General features: G+C 39.1%; 1 protein-coding gene across 3 annotated transcripts in view; it reads right to left on the reverse strand.

Annotated features, from left to right (window-relative positions):
* DLG1 (discs large MAGUK scaffold protein 1) overlaps positions 1-19,249 on the reverse strand; it is a 154,457-nt gene that overhangs the window by 97,113 nt on the left and 38,095 nt on the right. For all 3 annotated transcript variants that reach the window (XM_065640450.1, XM_065640449.1, XM_065640448.1), the window contains exon 4: positions 521-685. In XM_065640450.1, the coding sequence (XP_065496522.1) occupies positions 521-685 (165 nt within the window). The remainder of the gene's footprint in view (positions 1-520; positions 686-19,249) is intronic.

A 19,249-nucleotide genomic window follows, 5' to 3' on the forward strand; every position in this document is an offset into this window, starting at 1 on the left:
AAATCCCCCAAAACCTCACTCTCAGTTTGTCCTCTTAATTTTTAAATCTATCTTGAAGTTACTGGACCTGTATTGAGAATAAACATGCTGTATGCTGAAAAACCTGGAGAGATATATATTACACTTGGCTTATTACATTTTCCACAACAGTCCTCAATTAAAATATTTACTATAAACAAACCCCACATTGATTCTACAAGATCCTGGAAGAAAACCCAAAATGTAACTGATGGCAGTAACCACAGTGCCCATCACAACTACACCCAAGACCTTAAGTTACCTACATTTGTTATCTGAGCATTTTACTGTCATGCATTTTCAGCCAGAATGTGTGGAACTAAGTCAATGCCTTAACATCTACAGAGTGAGTTTTACAAACGAGCAGTTCCATTTAAAAAAAATAAAAACACACCACACCACAGAAGCAGGTGCAGCTCATACATTTTTTTTTTCCTCACAAAATTATATCCCTGGAGAGTATATGAAAGGAGTTCACTCTTAAAACTTTTTAAATGCCTACCTTTACTGGTGAAATATGAGAATGGGAAACAAATCCATGGACATTCTCAATTTGTGACAGATTCTTCTCCGATACATGAACCAGCTCTGGCCCCGTCACCTCATTGGTAATGTGCGGAGAGCTGTGCTCCTGTGGAGGTGTATCTTCATCCTGGTAGCGGTATTTCTGAAGAAAAAAAAAAAATTACAGAAAAAGATCAGACCACCACAGAAACTGAAAAGATTATGCAGAAAACCTAGGTCAGACAGAAACAGCTATTTTCTAAACCTGCTGACTTCAAGGCAATAAAAGTTTGTTAGTATTTTCAGTATAAAGACTGATCCTGTCTAAAAAGGTTCCAGCCTTTTTAGTCTCACCTAGAACTACTACAAAGCTACCTAATTTTCTTTTGCCTATTCACATACAGTAACGTGCCCCAAAACCCTTTTCCAAATTATTTTTCCCTTTACTATTTTTTTCTTACAAACACTTTAACACTGTATTATTCACTAGTAGCAGAAACTCTCGGTAGCAACTGGATTTATCATCTTGTCCTGCCTTCAAAAACTATCAGCCTCAAAAGCTTTTTTCTGTACTTCCAATTTAGTACATTTTCCAAAATAGTGTTTTGTCAGCCTAAGAATTTCAGCTTTTATACCAGGGTATCAATATAGCAATTCACTTCTGCTAACTTCATTAGGAAACAATAAAATGTGACTTTGCTACTAGAAAGATTAAGATTCCCCACCAAGTAAGTCTTCAAACAGAAACACACGACATTATTCAGACTCAGTCTTATTAAGTTGCATTCAATTTCAAAAACCAGAACCTATTACTTAAGCACTAGAGATACATTCTAGTCAGACTGTGCTGTCTCCACACTTGCAGATCCCTACCAGAAGGGAATAATGAAATCAGGAGCATACATAATATTAATCTCTTCTCTGGACTGCAGTTAACTGCTCATCCAGCACCTCCAAACTCCAGAGCACGGGCTCACATTTACAAATGTACTAGAATATAAGTTTCACGGCAGTTTCATCTTTGTAGTCTCAGTCAATTCTGAGGCATTTTAGGTAGTGCATGCACTTCATTGCTAGTTAAAACTACAGCTGAAGTCATGTAACTTTTTCAGCAGAATTTACTGTGTCCATAAGACGCACCACAACATTTTATAACCACATTTACTTTCACACACTAGTACTGTACTCCGGAATACATATGTAGATGTTACTAGTTTACAGGGAAAGCATGTCATGTTATTAGAAGAACAGAAAAACCTTCTAAAAATTGGCTTTAAACTTGGAGGAAACTATTCCTATTATTAATAAAATATATTTAGGTAAGAAACACTTCCTTGAGGTTTTTTTAACAGAATTCTAAGATTTACATACCACAATTTAAATCAAAGATCATGGTCACGTTGGTAGTTCATTCCTACATCATAATCCAGTAGACCACTGCAACTAACCCATTTGCCTATAAGCACATGAACACTACACCAAGGCAGTACCTGATATACAGCACATGATAACTAACCCTGTTAACAATTACATGAAAGTACGGCTTAAGGCTACCAGAAAGATCCCTGCCCTGCAGAGTCCTGCAACTTTACAAACTGATAAAGCCTACAGGATAAACTACAAAGAAACTGCTCGAAATGATCCATCAGTTACCAGCTCGTGTTTAACTCAATCATTTCCAGCCCACCCACCCCGTGTGCCTGTCTTACAGGAAGACTTGATTTTTCATCTATCCAGCAAAAAACAATCTCTAAGCATGGTCAAGTAGGACAGCTAAATTCATAACAATGGAAATCTCTTACTCTTCCCTGTCTCCCAAACCCTAGGGAAGGCACCATAATCCCTTCCTTCCTTTGGTTCTGGCAGAATTTTGCCAACTTTTTCTCCTCCTTTGCAGGGTTAGACTTGAACCTGATTCAGGTAGGGACTCCAAGAACACCAGAGACAGTGCAGAAGGAGAGAGGCAATCAGGGTGGGATCTCTCTCTCTTTTGGAAGTGAGCTATACATCAGTTTACTCTGTCTTATGTAGACTCATCATAAAGCAATATTGCAGAGTTTTACCAGTAACGAAGCGGTTAAACAGGGCAGCTGAACTCATATAACTGATCTGTGCCGAAAAAGGAAGGATTTCTTTGCTCTTCCCTGATGCTTGTTCTGCCAACACTAAGATTCCTTGAGAGACAAGCTAAGTTCCCTTCACTAACTTGGAAAGAACAACTTGCGGCTTTCCGTTTCCACTGCCCATCGCACTTTGCCCAGGCAGAGCTGCCCTGCAGCATCCCCCCCTCCAAACCCCACAGCAACAGCCCCACACCAGCAGGCACAAAGCTGCAGTTTCTTTTACCCAGTAACGGACAAGATGTCGAGAGATCTTTGAAGTTACAACCCTGATTTATTTTTGTCCTCAAAAAAAAAAAAAAAAAAAATCTTTATCCACCCTACTCAACCCTTCATTGTTGAGATCAAACAAGATCAAGTTCTACTACATGAGAGAAATCATCATTTTGGAATATTAGAAATTACAAAGTGGAAGGAATACAAGTATATTTTCTCTATCAATACCAATGATAAGCAGAGAAGCACAAGTCAGAAGAAACGGTTCCAATGAGGAAAGCAAGAGTATTAAGACTTCTGTTATTACAACAATCAAGCTCAAAACACTTCCACACCTTCTCCTTAACCGGACAAAGAAGAGCTGGTGAATACTGATAGTTGTGAAAAAATTGCAATGTTTACTCAAAAAGCCCTAATTTTTTCAGATCTTCAGCAGAGAGGTTTCCTGAGGTGACCAAACCAATTTAATAGCTCACTACTAGCAGATGAAAGTTTTCTTCCCTTTCCCTGCAGCAGTGAGATGCTACATTGCTCAGCCTCAGACTCTTGCCATTCATCTATTTTCTGACATTGACTTGTTTTTAACTTATCAAAACAAAACCATGAAAGGAGTTGACATTAACTCTCTAGAGCAGCCACGGTAAACATCAGAAACAGGGAAGAACTATCATTTAAAGAACAGTGTTGGCCAAAAATACCAATGAACGTTATCAGAGCATAAATAAGATCACATTGAAAATCACAGAAAATAAACATTGGAGCTGCAAGAAGCACAGAAAATGTCTTGCAACATCAGAGAAAGCAGGAATTCTGCTGGTTTAAAGGAGGCTGCTCTGCTGGTGAAGGGAGCATTCAGCTAGACCTGTGATCCAAGATGTCCCTGCCAGATCTCAAGCTTTGCTTTGGCTATGAAATACAGGAAAATGGGACCTGAACGTGGATTAAGGTCCCAGTTCATCTCAAAAAAAAAAAACATATTCACAGGCCAATCAAACAACTTCCTTTACAGAACAGTCAATACTTTTAGTCAAAGCACAGAGTTACCTTGATTTTTTTTCCTGGAGCCAGACACATTTATTAGAAATAGGTATTTGGACACACCTGAGTGTAAACACACTCTAGATTTCACTATCATATGTTTACAATATACAATGTATCATTGCTTAATATAGTACATATGAACTTTTAATACATCACTATGTCATTCTAATTCAGATTAAAGATCAAAAATTAAAAATTGTTGCAGAAGTATTCTCTCTTATGAGGCGGACAAGGGCTATAAGCTCGAAAAAACCCTTAAGTGCTAATTGAGTTTTGATTACATATTCAAGATTGACTTTACTATTACTTGCAAAATACTTGCCAACTTGAAACTGCTAAAAAAAAAAAAAAAAAAAAACACCACACACCACACAAACCAGAATTCCTGTTTAAAATATACTAACTGAAATACCTGTAGGATAATGCCTCAAAGTCTAAACAGAAGACAAGGACACAAACTGCATGAAAACATAATATGCACGATGCTACCACACTATCCTTGCCCTTTGCAGAAATTACTTTTGAGCAAAGTGCTTCCAGTAAAGCAAACTACTGTATCTTATAACAGACAATCCTCCACAGAAGAGGAGGTGGTTTGTACTACTCTGCTATGGAGCATCATTTCTGAAATGCCACGTGAGTGATCTGGCATGGTCAAACAGTCACCACACAAAACTACTCATTCCCTTCCTCTCCCCGAGCTGCCCTCCCTTCAAGAATTCACTCAACTGTTTCAGTCATGCCCAGTTCATCCTGCTGCTACATATGAAGTGAAATCCCATGCAAGTTACCTTCCATAGGAGTCTAAAGACACCATTTCAAAGGAGCAGGACCCATTCAATCCCTCTTGCCTGAGCTGCACAACCACATCTCCCTGCGCCTTGCTGCTTGTACACATCTGACTTCAGATGGTGAGCAAGCTCAGCAAGCTAATCCAGCAGAAAGTTTGTTCCCTCTGCCAGCAATTTTAAATTGTCTTCAATTCGCTAAAGTGGCTCAGGACAAGATGAGGCATGCAGCAGTGCTGGCACCGTAGGGAGAAAAGCAGGTAGAGCAGGACCAGCCCATCTCATCGTGGCTGGCAGAAGAGCACTTTGCTTACAAGCAAGAGAATCCAATCCTGCACCCAAATCCAGGCACCAAGGAGACCCCAGTTTACAAGAGACAGGCAAGCAATAGGCAAGACAGATTAAAGGAAAGAAAAACAGGCAGGTGTGGAAAAGCAGCTCTGAACTTGCAGACAGACTGCCAAGCAATTTAACTATTTTTAAGAAGCTTTATGGACCGCTGTATAATTTGTAGTAATAAAGTCCAAAGCAACCAAGTGCTAAACATTTAAGACGTACTTCTGACAGAGATACTGCCCCAAAGGGTTCAGTTGCAGGTATACAGGCATGTCAAAATTAATTTAGAACATCTCCCTTCTGATGTAACTAAGTTAACTGGATTTCTTCAGGGTAGATTACACCTTCAATGAGTTTTGAACTGTCACTGAACACTATGGACTAAATTATTTACTGGTGTAAACTAATGAAAAAAATCTATTTACTTTAATTAACCACTGCTAGTTTCTATGAGGCAAGAAAATGGTCCAAATTCACCACAGTGAGACCATTCATTCTCTTAACTGCTCAGGCCCACAGCCTCCCTGCTTCAGTCCCCAGGCCTAGCAGAGTTAGACAACAATAAGGATGAATCAATAACAATGTGCAGGACAAACAAGGATTTTGTGGACATTTTACAGAGCCGTTTTTCAGAATACAGATCACCTGTTCATAGAAAAAGCACAGAAAAGCTTTGGGAAACTCCTAAAAAAGCTTCACTTTAGTATGCCTGAACTCTTACCTATATTTTAAAAAGAAAATATTTCAAACAGATTCATACGTAATCTACCCCCTAGAGATAATTAAGTTGCGGCTTTATGTATTTTTTAAAATATTGCCTAATGAGAAATCTTATTGAAACAGAAATAAAAGGCAATTATTTAATGAACACTTAAACAACCTCATGCACTAAACTGGTGACCCATATTCACAACAGCACACAACACTGTTATTCCAGAGATTCAGACATGCAGAATGCTATGATCATGGACAGAAAATGAATTACACAAGAACGTCCTTAACTATCAGGTAATTTAATGACAAAAATCCAAGGCAGTAGTAACAACTGGTCTCTTCAAAATGGGATGTGTATCGAAATCCAATTCATATTGAACGTACACATAAATCCACTGTCTTATATGAAAAATTTCAAAGCACAGTAAGGTATCATCTCTACACACGAAGAAAAAAAAAGTCATTGCTAAAACAGCTTTAATGTAAGAGTGAATGCGTGCCTAAAAACCAATTTAAAAGTCTGTAGTTGATCTTCTTATACGCACTTCCCTTCTCCTCCAGATTTTAACCCTCCCCATGTACACAGCAGTATGACTCCCAAGTTCCTGCACATTTCTAACAACAGACCACAAACAAAACCCAGGAAAACATGCAACCCAACCTATACAGTCTGCCTCCAGCTAAGTTTTAATTTTCACCGTACAAGTCCAACCCATGTTTTGAAAGAGGTTAAGAATAAGTGTGAACTTTAATAAGCTCATCTAATCATTTGAATTCAATAAATATACCGAATATCACAGGGTCAGACCCTCTCTGATGCAGTATGAACAGGCTACATGATCAAACCAAGTGGCTTTAAGCCATCTGCACCCCAAGTTTAAATATTTGTCCTTGTTCAGTCACTGCTCTACTACAGAAGTTAAACTAAACCTTAAAGGACCCTTCAAAAGATCATTCCAGCAACTGAAGTTGTTGGGAAACACTGTTTGACATCCAAACACCTCCACTCCTGCATGAAAGGACTGGGATGCAGTATGTCAAAAGCAGATGAGTAGGAAAATCTAAATACCCACACCTCTCCTCACATCTCCCCAAAATCCAGCCTCCATAACTCTGATGTCCAGATACCATTCAGCAGAAAATAAGCTCCAACAACTCCAACAACAAAAGCAGCAATACAGACAAATTTTGCATAACCTTGCTAAAACAAAACTAATGCATAGTATACCAAGATGCTGACACATTTGTACACATCTTCCCTGTGGTCCAGTGGAACCACTGCACCAGAAACTACTGCTTAGGAAAATAATAGTGCCTTCCTTATGGAGGAAAAGAAAAGGGCATAGAACTCCCAGGGTAGGCTCCACCATTGCAGAACTGAAGCTACCTTGACAGCTTCTCATTTGTAAGAACCAGGCAGATTATGAAAGCCAAATAATGTCTCTCTGCAGGTGAACAGCAATTCACACCAAAAAGTTGAAAGCCTGTGACTAACAAAAAAACCCTTCAGTAATGTAAAAGAAGAGGACACGTTTGTGTATTTTCAGAACTTCTTCAGCTGATCATGGAATAATACATTCAGTATTATTTTCAGTTCAGGCCTCAACATATGATAAACTGAATGACTTTAAATATTGGAACAGGTTTTTTTAATCTTTGGGTTTGTTTTTTCCAATACAAGTTCAGTACTTTGTGTACCTAACTGCTTCATTCCCAAAAGTACTAGATTTTCTTCTAATAATTAGAGATACAACAGAAACATAAGGCATTTCACCCCACGCGGACAGTTCCAGTTTGACATTGTATCTTGAATAAAACTGCACAGAACACGTTTATTTAGGTCACAATGTTCCATCAAATGTCAAAATGCACAGCTAGTGTTAAATATACATATTTATGTAATGCTTCATATAATGGATATCCAGAAATGACACAACAATTTAAGTTACATATATACATTTACAAAAACACAAGAAAGATCTGCAGTGAAGAAGTTCACCTGTTCCAAAATACCAAGGAAAAGAGATCAAAGAGGAGGAGTCAGACTGCAAATGTTCTTTTCACATGTGGTCAAAAAAAATACCCCAAACAGTAAAGGAACATGGAAAGCACTGTATTTCATAGGACTACCGGTATGAGACGAGTTGTTTACATCAGGGGTGTCAAACTCATTTTCACCGGCAGCGACATCAGCCTCGCGGTTGCCTTCAAAAGGACGAATGTAATTTTAGGACTGTAGAAATGTAGGAGTAGTTACATTTCTACAGTCCTAAAATTACATGTGGCCCTTTGAAGGCAACCGCGAGGCTGATGTGGCCCCCAGTGAAAACGAGTTTGACAGCCCTGGTTTACATAAAGGATTGAACAGGTTATCCTCTATTACTGTCTCGTTTCTTTAAATATTGACCCTTCCAGCGTTCAGAGGCTCGGGGGGCGCTGCCAGCAGGGGCCAGGCCTGGGGCACCACAAGCCTGCAGCTCCTCAGGGGACACTGTGCGGAGCCACCTCCACAGATCGGGTCACGCCCGGGGGTGCCTTGAATTAGAGCAGGGTAAGAAGTCATTAATGCATTCAGACAGATAAAAAGAGCCACTGACGCACAAGTACAAAATAAAATTTAAAAAAAAAAATATGCTGCCATCGCTCAGATCCAGCACAAAATGCCTACAGTGGATTCTGGATATTTGCTGGGTATTTTTAGTTTGGTCTTAAAGTGAACAGCCTCTCTCCTCTGCAGTTCAATGGGTAAAATTAAAATCAAGATAGTATTTTTAATTCTATGGCTTTCTTCTGAAGTTTATTATTTAAACATGAGAATATCTGGTAAATAAAGGGATGTGCAGTTCCACAAAAAAAAAAAAAAACCACACCACAAGCATACCAACAACAAACAAAACCCAAACAATTTTATAGTAAATAATTTCCTAACTGCATTGATAAATACATACATGTTTTCAAATGGAAAATGCTTTGGACACAGGAAAGATAAGTAGACTCAAAACAAGGCAAATTCTTTCCTCCCAGAAATAAACCATTCAAGTTTCATAATAAATCAATCACACTATCAAAAGATCCATAAAAATTTGGACTCCTCCCTCCCAACCTAGGTGACATTTATTCAAGATCAACATTTTGTGATATATATTTATCTGAAAATGCATCACACATATGCATGCATGTATGTATGTATACATACACACATAGCTGTTCCTCATTTATAAAATAAAGTCTAGTTCATTCATCTTTTTAGAAAAATAATGAACACTGACCTGGAAACACCGAATATGCAAAATAAGTTTGAGAGAAAGATTTCTGCATCTGTCTCAAAAGTAACTTCACACACATATCTCTCTAATTTTAAGGGGGCTTTCCAGTACTTGTCATTCTCATCATATCCTTCACACTGTGCATTATTTTCACCGAAAAAAGCATTTTGACACAAGACTGAATGTATTCTGTTTACTGTTCTGAGGATTAGCAAATTATATATGTTTTATTACTCTGAAACCTAAACAGTTGCTGTAGCCCTTAAATGACTAAATGCCCGAGGGCACTGTTAAACCCAAACCTGCCACTAACAATTGCTTCCATCACCACGATGTCAGGAGGCATTTCCAGCCCCGCATCTCAGTGCAAGTCTCCTGTGTATTTAATTCTCTACAGCTGAAGAAAATGAAAGCCAAGTGCAATAAACTGATTACATTATGATTAATGCTGATTAATGGAGAATGACGACATTTTACATGCGGCATTCAGCAAATTCCAAATGTTCTTCAAAGGGATCTTAAAACAGTAGGCATGATAATTCATTACTTCTGTCACAATCACCAAGAGCTCTGATAGTCAAGTAAGGCATGGAACAAAACACACAGTATTTAATCAGAAATTTAGGGTACAGTTACATGAGACATAAAGGCAATCATTCATTAAATGCAGCTTACATTTCCGGGAAAGTCCTTTTATAGACCCACCTTACATCCAAACATTAAAGATATTGTGTTGTTGGTACATGCTACTTTACAGTGGCATAGCATCGGAGAAAAACAATCCAAGTTTTTTATGCTAGGAGACATATTTTCAGACCCTTTGCACTTCAATCGATCCGTGACTGAGATTCCAGAAAAATGCCTCTGTAAGCGCTGCTTGCTGCCTGTCTTTGACATTTAATCTAGGTCCATAGTGTTCAAAAATAAGCCTTTATATAAATAGCTTGAATCCTTCAGGAAAAAATTCGCTTCACGTTAGAAAACAGATCTTTAAAAAAAAAAAAAAAAAAAAAGACGACCCAAGGAGAAATCCCGTGTCCATTTTTAAAATTCTCGAGTCAGCTGTACGTTGAATTACGTGAGCGTCAGCTTGAAGCGAGAAGTGTCTGGGATGCTCCCAGCCCGGGGTCGGGGCCGGCCGGGCGGCCCCACCTGCTGCAGTGCCGGGGCTGCCGGGGCGGCCGCCGCCTCCCGCCGCACGGAGCGGCCCAGGGGAGGGGCAGAGCCCCCCGGCCACCGGCCCCCGGCCGCCCGCAAGGCGCCTTCGCACTGCGCCAGCGAGCGGGTGAAAACCCGCCTCGAAAATCAGCTGCGCGGAATTATGAAACCGGGGAAGTTGTAAGCTGAACAGCGGGGAATTTGCTGAGCTGCAGTTTAGGCTGGCTTCTTCAAGGAAATGTCAGCGCGCCACAGAATGAGTGGCTATAGGATATTTAATCCTCGTTTTCAAACGTTAAAAAGTCAAGGTTATTTGACACGTTAAAAATGTTCTTTAACTACTGAATAAAACAGCTAATGGTCTACCAAAAGCAATAAACAGCTACAGAAATACATGAATAGTCTCCAGCTTTAACACACAATGAAACCAGAAGCTGCTATTTTTTTCAGCAGTTGTCTCCAGGAAATCAGGAATAATCTGGACTATGCATCATTTTGGTTATGGGCTCTCAGTAAAGTATTTCATTTCAAGCAACTGTACATGTGAACACTTAAAAAAATTTCTTTTTTCCTTACACCTGAAGTAAATAGTCATGGCCTCTGTAAGATACGTTGCTCTTTGCTGTGTGCTAACAAGTGTAAGACAAAATTATTTTTAAAATTATTTGTTTGGGAGTTTTTTGTTGGTTTTTGCAGGGTTTGGAGTTTGGGGGTAGGGAGTTGTTGTTGTTGGGTTTTTTTGTTGGGGGGGGGGGGGGGGGGGGCTGTATGCCTTTGTTTTAATCAATCCCTACAAGGATTCAAACATTATTTCCTTTTTTACAAGTACAGGGATCCCTGCAGGATTTTCATGTATTTATATATTTTAACAAATCGCATTACAGAATTTGGTCAAAAACATGTCCTCTGTGATTTCTCTGCTCTTGTACTGTAAACTAACAAATCTTTGCAAAAAGCTTCAATGAAGTAACATTAGCATCGCTTCTATTTTTAATTGTACTGAACATTATTGTAAAAAAGCATTTAAGACTTCCTGAGAAGTCTCATTAGATTTCCCCTCTTTAGGGGAGGACATGAATGTTCACCTGAGTTTACACCTGTAGCAGCTTTTTGTCATCTCCCTTTTACTTCATTTGGTTTACCTGACAAACACCCCTCGAGGTAGAAAGTTTAATGTAGTTTGAAACTGGCAGCCACACTTACAGCTCGGAAACTGGTAACTTCATGAATTACACTGAGACGGTCATCTTTATATCAATGTGCAGATTGACGAAACCAAAACTAAGGCAAGATGTCCGGAGAAAAATGTCCAACTCAGCCCACAGTAAACCTCAAAATAAACTTCATTTGCACGAGGACCTCTTTCTTGGTAGAATATCCAAAGACTACAGATGACAGCATTTCCATACTAATAAGCATAGTTTTTTTGCCACCAGGTGCCATGACATACAATTTTTCAGCAAATAGCCTTAGACATAATTTTTCACAGTAAATCATCTGCTTGCAAGCACAGCAATAAGGGCAGGACCAAAGAAAAACCTGTAACACTTCATTTAATCCTTAAGGAAAAGGAAACAAAGACTATAAATGAAGTAAATACATCTTTTTTGTTTAGCTAAGTTAGGTTTTTTCTTGCAAGAATATTAAAATCCAAGGGTAGCCTGAAATATAATAGAATGATGGAAGAACCTAAAAAAAAAAACCACACACACAAAAAAACACAACACAACACCACACACAACTCTGCTTTCCTCCAGCTGCCTGGGGGTCACAATACACAGTATCTTGTCTGAAAAAATAGGGCAGAGCACAACTAAACACATACTCAAACACCACACATGAAAAGGACAAAATGCACAAGGGGAAGAACAATCAGAAAGTACCATCTCTGGCGAAAAGAACACAAGAATATTCCTATCCTACAAAACAACCTTTTCTGTGCACCACACATCAACAATCCATCTTACTTCCATATCTCTAAGCACACAGTAATAATAATATAATCTCTCACTAAAATAATACGCAGTCAAACGCATGGCAATTTCATAACAACAAATAAAGTCAAAGAGCCAAAATCAGTTTTTGAATGTTGCAGAAATAGCTTTTTGCAATGCAGAAAATGAGCGCTCCAATGCACCATGGGCATAGAAGAATCAATAAGAGGAAGATATAGTCTACACATCAGTAAGACACAAAGAAGAGAAAGCTTAAGTCACTTCAGGCAATTACATCTACATTGTTGATGACCACTACATAAAACATCCAAATCCTGCAGCCATATATTTGCAGATGTAAACAAATAAATTGGTTACACTTCAAAACTGTCTTGATCTTTATACAAAGATGGGACTTTACACATCTTGCTGCACACAAGCTTAAAAATACAGTTTTTAAGCTTGTAAAATTAAAATATATTCCTATGTTTTGCTGACTAAATCCAGAGATTGAACTGTAATGAAGGTTTCACTTGTTCAAGCCAATTATTTGTACTCAAAGGCTTTTAAAATACACGGTTGGGAACATAAAGCTTTCTGTAATATGAATGTATCGTGTGTTATCATATGGAGAAACCTTTGGAACAGAGAATATTTGGAAATCTACTTCTGAGCTCTAAAGAGACATTTTCCCACTTATTTAACTAGTGCTCTGATTAAAATTGAAGGATGGAATAATGTTTCAAAACACAAAAAAACCACATAATAACTAAGCCCTTGATAAGAAGAATATAGCCATAACTCCTTATCTATCAATACTCTCTCCCCATTTATCAGTCTGTGTTTTGTGTTATCACATACAAGCTTGAGCTCCTACAGTCAGAACCCACAGTTTCCATACTGATTATACAAAGCACCAGTTTTTAAACTGGGAGACTGCAAGATAGATACAATGCCAGGATTCCATCCAGTGCTGCCATATAGACAGCAGAGAACCCATCAGCATTCACTGAATACAGAAAAACAAAAACCTAAATTTTCTCCTTGCACAGGATGCTTCTACCTGACAATACACAAATGTTAAAATGACGGTTTTAAATAGAACAATCTAAATCAATTAATTCAAAACTTAAACACTCATGTTTACTCAAAAGCCTTACCAGTAAATGTGACAGGTTTCATCCTTATGAAAACACTGCATAAAATGAATTGCCTTTATGTGAAGTTTTGTTTCAATGTTCACTTGGCAACAACCCATCTTTATGCATGGTTCCCATGTGCACAATAAAAATATCAACATTATTAAGATCTTTAATTAGGGAGCAAGACTAATTTTGTTATTATCCTAAAATAAGAAAGTCCCTATTTCCAAGTCTCTCTGAGCAGTATGAATATCAGATAGAGAGAAACAAGATGTATGCAGCACCATAAAAAACCCAGACTACAACACTTTCAGACGCTTGATGCTTCTGTTCAGCACTTGCCAACTATTCTTGATTGAACACACGTACTAGTACCCGTTTCAGTCTGTGTGTTCCACTCATATCCTCAGTACAACACAGCTTAGGAAACAGCAATCTCATAAGCAGTAAGACCTGGCTGGAGCTTTTAATGAAATGAGTAAGTGAAGGTCTAACTTGAGAAATGTATCAACTGTTCAGTCTCCCAAACCGAAGGGGAAAAGTCTATACTAACCTTTGTATGTCTTCAGGCAGAAGATGTCCTTCAAGTATCACTGCACGCACCTGACAAGCCGGTGGGACTCCAGTTTAGGTCCCTCTTCCCCAGAAGCCTGAATTGCTATACTTTCAGGATACTTAATATCATCCAGTTTAAAAAAAAAAAATGCTTTTCACCATCAGAATTATTTACATCAATAAACTTATTTTAACCTCTGTTCTGCAGAATCTTAGCCTGTATGGCCCTGAAAGAATACACAGAATTCCAAAATTAATCACTGTAACAAAGCCTGGATACTGGTTTAAGATTACCTCATACCAATAGAGAGCTCTAATATAATAGCTGTAACAATTCCTTACTCAGGAGTAGTAATTTTATAAGCATTTTCTATAAGGTAAATGAAATCCAAACACTAGTTTCATAACAGCCGATGTCTGGTGCAAACTGCATCCATCAGCACCCATGAAGCTCTCTTGGCTTTGCAGTTCTTGCTCCCTGAAGTATCAGATGACCACCCAAGCCAGTTCTGAGAGAGCAGCCAAAGAAGGTACTGCTTGCTCCTGCATGCTCCTGAATTGCCAGAAAAATTATTTGCACAGTACTTTCAGGCAAACAGATTTATTTACTGAAAACACAATAAGCCAAAAATTCCCCTCCTACAGAGTATCTTTAACAGGTATCCATACCTTAGAAGCACCTTTTTGTGAGCTTGGCAGGTAATCATGTCTGCAGGAGTTAAACCAGCAGCCACTGCTGCACCTCCAGTTGAGAACGCTAATGTGCACCTGCCCTCCTTAAGAAGCTTAATACTCTCATATACAAAATTTGTGGTGCCCCTCAATCTGACCCATATGTGCTCAAAAACAGTCAAACTCTCAAAAATCAAGAGAATCCTTTCTATTGTATTGACACCAGTAATAGAGAAATATTTTCTGGGACAATTAGCATATTGTAAATAGAGCTGTCTGTGTCTTAAGTTTCCAAGATCTTGAAGAATACCACAAGCTCCATGAGCTTCATGAAGAAGGTGAGAAGTTAATTTGGGAAGAGGAATTTCATTAATAGTTGCATTTTTCAAAACTTGCCCCACCATGGCATTTAAGAGCAGAACAGGTCCTATTAATAGAAACTTTTCAGTGGGTGTTTGTAATTTTTCTCCCAGTTTATTCCAAGTCTGAAATTGTTAAGTATAAGACAGATCTGGGACATCTCTCCAATGAGGTCCTTCATAAGCCTTGGTAAGTCAAGCCAAAAAACAGACAAGAATTCTTTCCTTTCCAACTGAGTGACCATCATTATGAGCATTTTTATAAACTTGCTTTTGGAGTTCTCTTCAGTCCAAAACAGAGGAGGGAAATAAAATGCCATATCAGAGAAAGAACCCAGAGATGTCTGTGTTACTATGTCCTCTATACACAAAAATAATCGGGCTTCAATATACAAGCTGCAAAACAGTGAAAGACTGAAGAGTGTTCAGAAGCAAAACTTCACAGAAAACAGACTTTCCTCGTAATTACCACTGGGTAGAGGTCCTGTGTATTCAAAGTGTGACTTCAAAGATATTTAATCATACCATTCAGGCCCCTGCCTCTTATAATTTTAAGACTGTAGACTAATTTCAGGCAAATTTACTGGAGGAATAGAGGTCAGAGGATATCAATAACTGGCAAGTTTCTTAAAAGTAGGCAGCAGACAAGGGAATAAATATGAAAAATCCCCAGGAAGAGAAAGTGGGAAGGAAGTATGCCTAAGCAACAACAGGTAGAATTTATATAACAAGAAAGATATTAAAAATATCAAAGGAAAAGTATTGTAAAATGCTATATAGTAGCTTAAAATGGTAGCACACCTTGACAAAAAGTTATATGAAATCATGCTCTGTAAGGCAGGTAGGAGGTCATTTCATGTTTTGAGATTAAAAAGGCCCGAACGGAATCTCTTCCACTTTTTCTGGTGTTATGAAAGTATTTTAGCACTAGTGGAGCATGCCTTTTCATCTCTAGTTTCTACACAAGAAGTTCTTGAGAATTAAAAGAGAGGTTACAGAATTGCCTAGGATGACTACTTGAAATCCAAAATCCAATGTTACTTTTTACTTGTTGGAAACCACCAAAGCTGAGAGAACATCTACAAAGCAGACTACAAACAGACTGAAAAATAAATGGTTCCTCTTCCAAGACTTCAAGTTTGACCCAATAAAGAGGATTTAAATGCAACTGAAAGACTGAAGTCTACCTGACCTCCTCTGTTTAATTCATTGCAAAAAATTAATTGCATTATACTAGTAACATCTCTGTAATGAAAAAAGTGACTGAATAGACTGTACTGTAATTAGAATACAGCTCCACTAGAACATCTCCAAAAATCAAAAAGTACTACATTACTTTAAACATATTTAACATGCCTAGAGAGTCGGTGGTGGGCTGACCCTGGCTGAAATTAAGAGTCCAGCCAGTCGCTCACTCACTCCCCAGAGGGGTAAGGGAGAGAATTAGAAGGGCAAAAGCCAAGGGACAAACCTTGTAAGTTAAGTGAAGGGGAAAGAAAAGAAAAAAAAAAAGAAAGAAAGAAAGAAAAAGGGGGGGGAGAGAGGGGGAGAGGGGGAAAACAAACAAACACACACACAAACACCACACAATACCACACCACCACATACAAGTCATACAAGCCAAATCACTTACCACTTCTCACCAGACAAATGATGGCAAACCTGAGCAACAGCTACTTTGGAAAGACTTCCCTTCAGTTTTATTGCTGAGCCTGATATTAAAAAATATGGAGTATCTTTTTGGTCAGTTTGGGTCAGATACTCCAGCTGTGTCCCCTCACAGCCTCTTGCACACCCCAGTCTACTTGCTAGGACAGCAGAGTGAGAAGCAGAGAAGGCCTTGACACTGTGGTCAGCAATAGCTAAAACATTGGCGTGTTAATCAACAGTTTGTCACAACAAAAAGCACAACACTATATGGGCTGCTGTGAAGAAAATTAACTCCACCCCAGTCAAACCCAGTACCAGTCTGACCTGAAAAGTCCTTTAAAATAAAGAACTGCGAGATCCTAGCATTCACAAACATTGCTGAAATCACTCTTAGAATATAATATGTGATAATTCTAAAGTTGCCCCTTTGATGTGTTGCTCCCGTCTGTCCACAGAGGAGAAAAAAAGTATACTTATCTAGTCCTAGATAGTTCCATCTAACCTTCAAAAAGACTTCTAGTGAACAGCAGACACTGAATTGCAAAGATGAAACTGATAAACTATAAAAGCCCATTAAGTAAAGGACCTTCTGAAAGACCCAAAAGCTTTACAGCCTTGTCTAATCCCTTCTCTACACCCTCAATGAAGCTTCCACTCAGTTTGTATTTGAAGTTGACGGACTCTAAACTCAGGTGACAAAGCAGTTATAGTTTCAAGGCTATACTCAGTAGGAAAGATCGAATCCAGCAGGGTGTGATAAGCTGGGACTCCTGTCCCCAGTGTAAAGACCAGGCTTTAGCAAGGATCTAATTTATCATTCTCTCTTGTTCCCTGTAGGGCTCTGGCAGACTAGTCTAAGCTTTTCCTCCAAAACACCATGTTCTGTAAGCAGCTGTTGGGCTGAGACAGAAGGCTGGTTTGATTCAGAGGAAAAGGAGACTATGTCTTGGAGGTTTATTCCAGAACAGATAACGTATGAAGATCCTTCAGCTGTTGAAAGATTGCTCAGAATTGGAGTCATCCCACCCTATATTTTCTTGAAAGAGCTTCTTTTGGAACAGCAGTTTTCAATAGTGGAATACCTTTTAAATGGCGCATGCAATGTAGCCAAGAAAAGTAGCTCTACTGCTGAGTAACTCCCAAAGTATTAATCAAGCATCTGTGCCTCCACTGGAACAATAAGGGCACACAGGTAAAAAACAAGCAAAAATATGGGAGAGTAAATACACTAATAATACATGCCTTTTATCTGGTGAAGCCTCATACTACTCCAGATCCAATAGCCACTCATGCTTCCTTAACACAACACCAAGACAAGACTGCAATCTAACGTGTTTCTGCTCTACTGCTTTTTTTGTAGCACCAATGGAGTAGAGTCTAAGAGGCTCTCACAGCCAGTGGAGATGAAGTGCTTGCACAATACTCTTAACTCTGTCTCTTGCTGCAGTGAGAAGGTTGTTCCCAGAGACAAACGCAAATCAGTCCCCCAGTCTCACTGCTTTAAAAACTGTGGAAACAGATCACGTCTCAATGATAAAATGGTTTACTGAGAGCAGGACAGAACCTACACAGCAATACTGTCCTGTTGATGCCTGAGTAGTTGCCGTACACTTCTGAGTACACACAGGGCTGTCCCCAGGTTTTAACAAGACTATTCCATACAACAAAGTTTGCAGAATGCTTAAGGAGGAAATTCCCATAGTGTATTCCTTGTGTCATTCTAATAGGTTTGAACATTTCAATAATAGAGATGACTCATTCCTCTAAAAGGGAAAAGATCCATAATGCTATTCAATCCCAATGGATAAAAGAATTTGCTAGCCTACCATTTCAATTCACTGCAACTACTATTACTTTTTCCATCTTAAAATGCAAATCCTCTTACAGGAAAGGACTAAGATTGCCATCTCAATCCAGATGGGAAGGATACTGGTGATTTACACTTTGTTATTAACAGAAAACAGATAAGGAAAACTGCTACAGGGAGCTAAAGACAACGAGGTCCCTGCGGGTCACTGTTCCTCCCACCATCTTCTTGCAAACTAAAAGGTGAAGGGGAAAGCTACAAGAAGGCACAGAAAAGACAGACAGGCAGAGACCAAAGCTTTGAAAGGCTCTTGACAGATCCTCTTGAAGCTTACTCATCTGCAAGTTATGGACTCACAGGCTGGACAGACTGTTACGAAGGTTGAAAATTTGCTGGCCCACCCAGGCTCAAGAAGTGACCTGGCTAGCAGCTGGCACAAGCAGAGCACCCTGAGGAGAGATCCTGGGGTCCACATTGCTCAGCCTTGTCACTACTTACTGGCATGATGACACACAGCACACCCCAAGCAAACCGACAAGTGACACTCCGATAGTTGAAGTGGCCAACACAAGAAATTGCAGGATGTTAACACAGACCTCTGACCTGGAGAACTGCGTCAGAAGGCAGTTCAGGAAGCTCAACAAGGAGGTGTGCCAGGTTCTGCAGCAAGAATTGAACAAACCCATGGACTGGTACTAACACCTGTGCCAAGAAGCATCTATAGTGATGGGGGACAGCAGGCTGAGTAAGAGACTGTGCAACTTGTAAGAAGTTCAAGCTAGAGCCAATACTGCTAAAAAGCAAGTATCAATTCTCTCCAGTTTTTAAAAAGTATTTCTGCTGTTCTTACAAGACTCATCATTCCTTCATGCAGTGCTCATTAATATGGTAGCCAGTGCAGTAACACTCTCCGAGCTTGCAAACAGGGAGGAAATAAGTAATTAACAAGCCAAACGGAGAGTTAGGGGG

This window comes from Caloenas nicobarica, chromosome 8, assembly GCF_036013445.1.
Source record: "Caloenas nicobarica isolate bCalNic1 chromosome 8, bCalNic1.hap1, whole genome shotgun sequence".
Classification (NCBI taxonomy): Eukaryota; Metazoa; Chordata; class Aves; order Columbiformes; family Columbidae; genus Caloenas; species Caloenas nicobarica.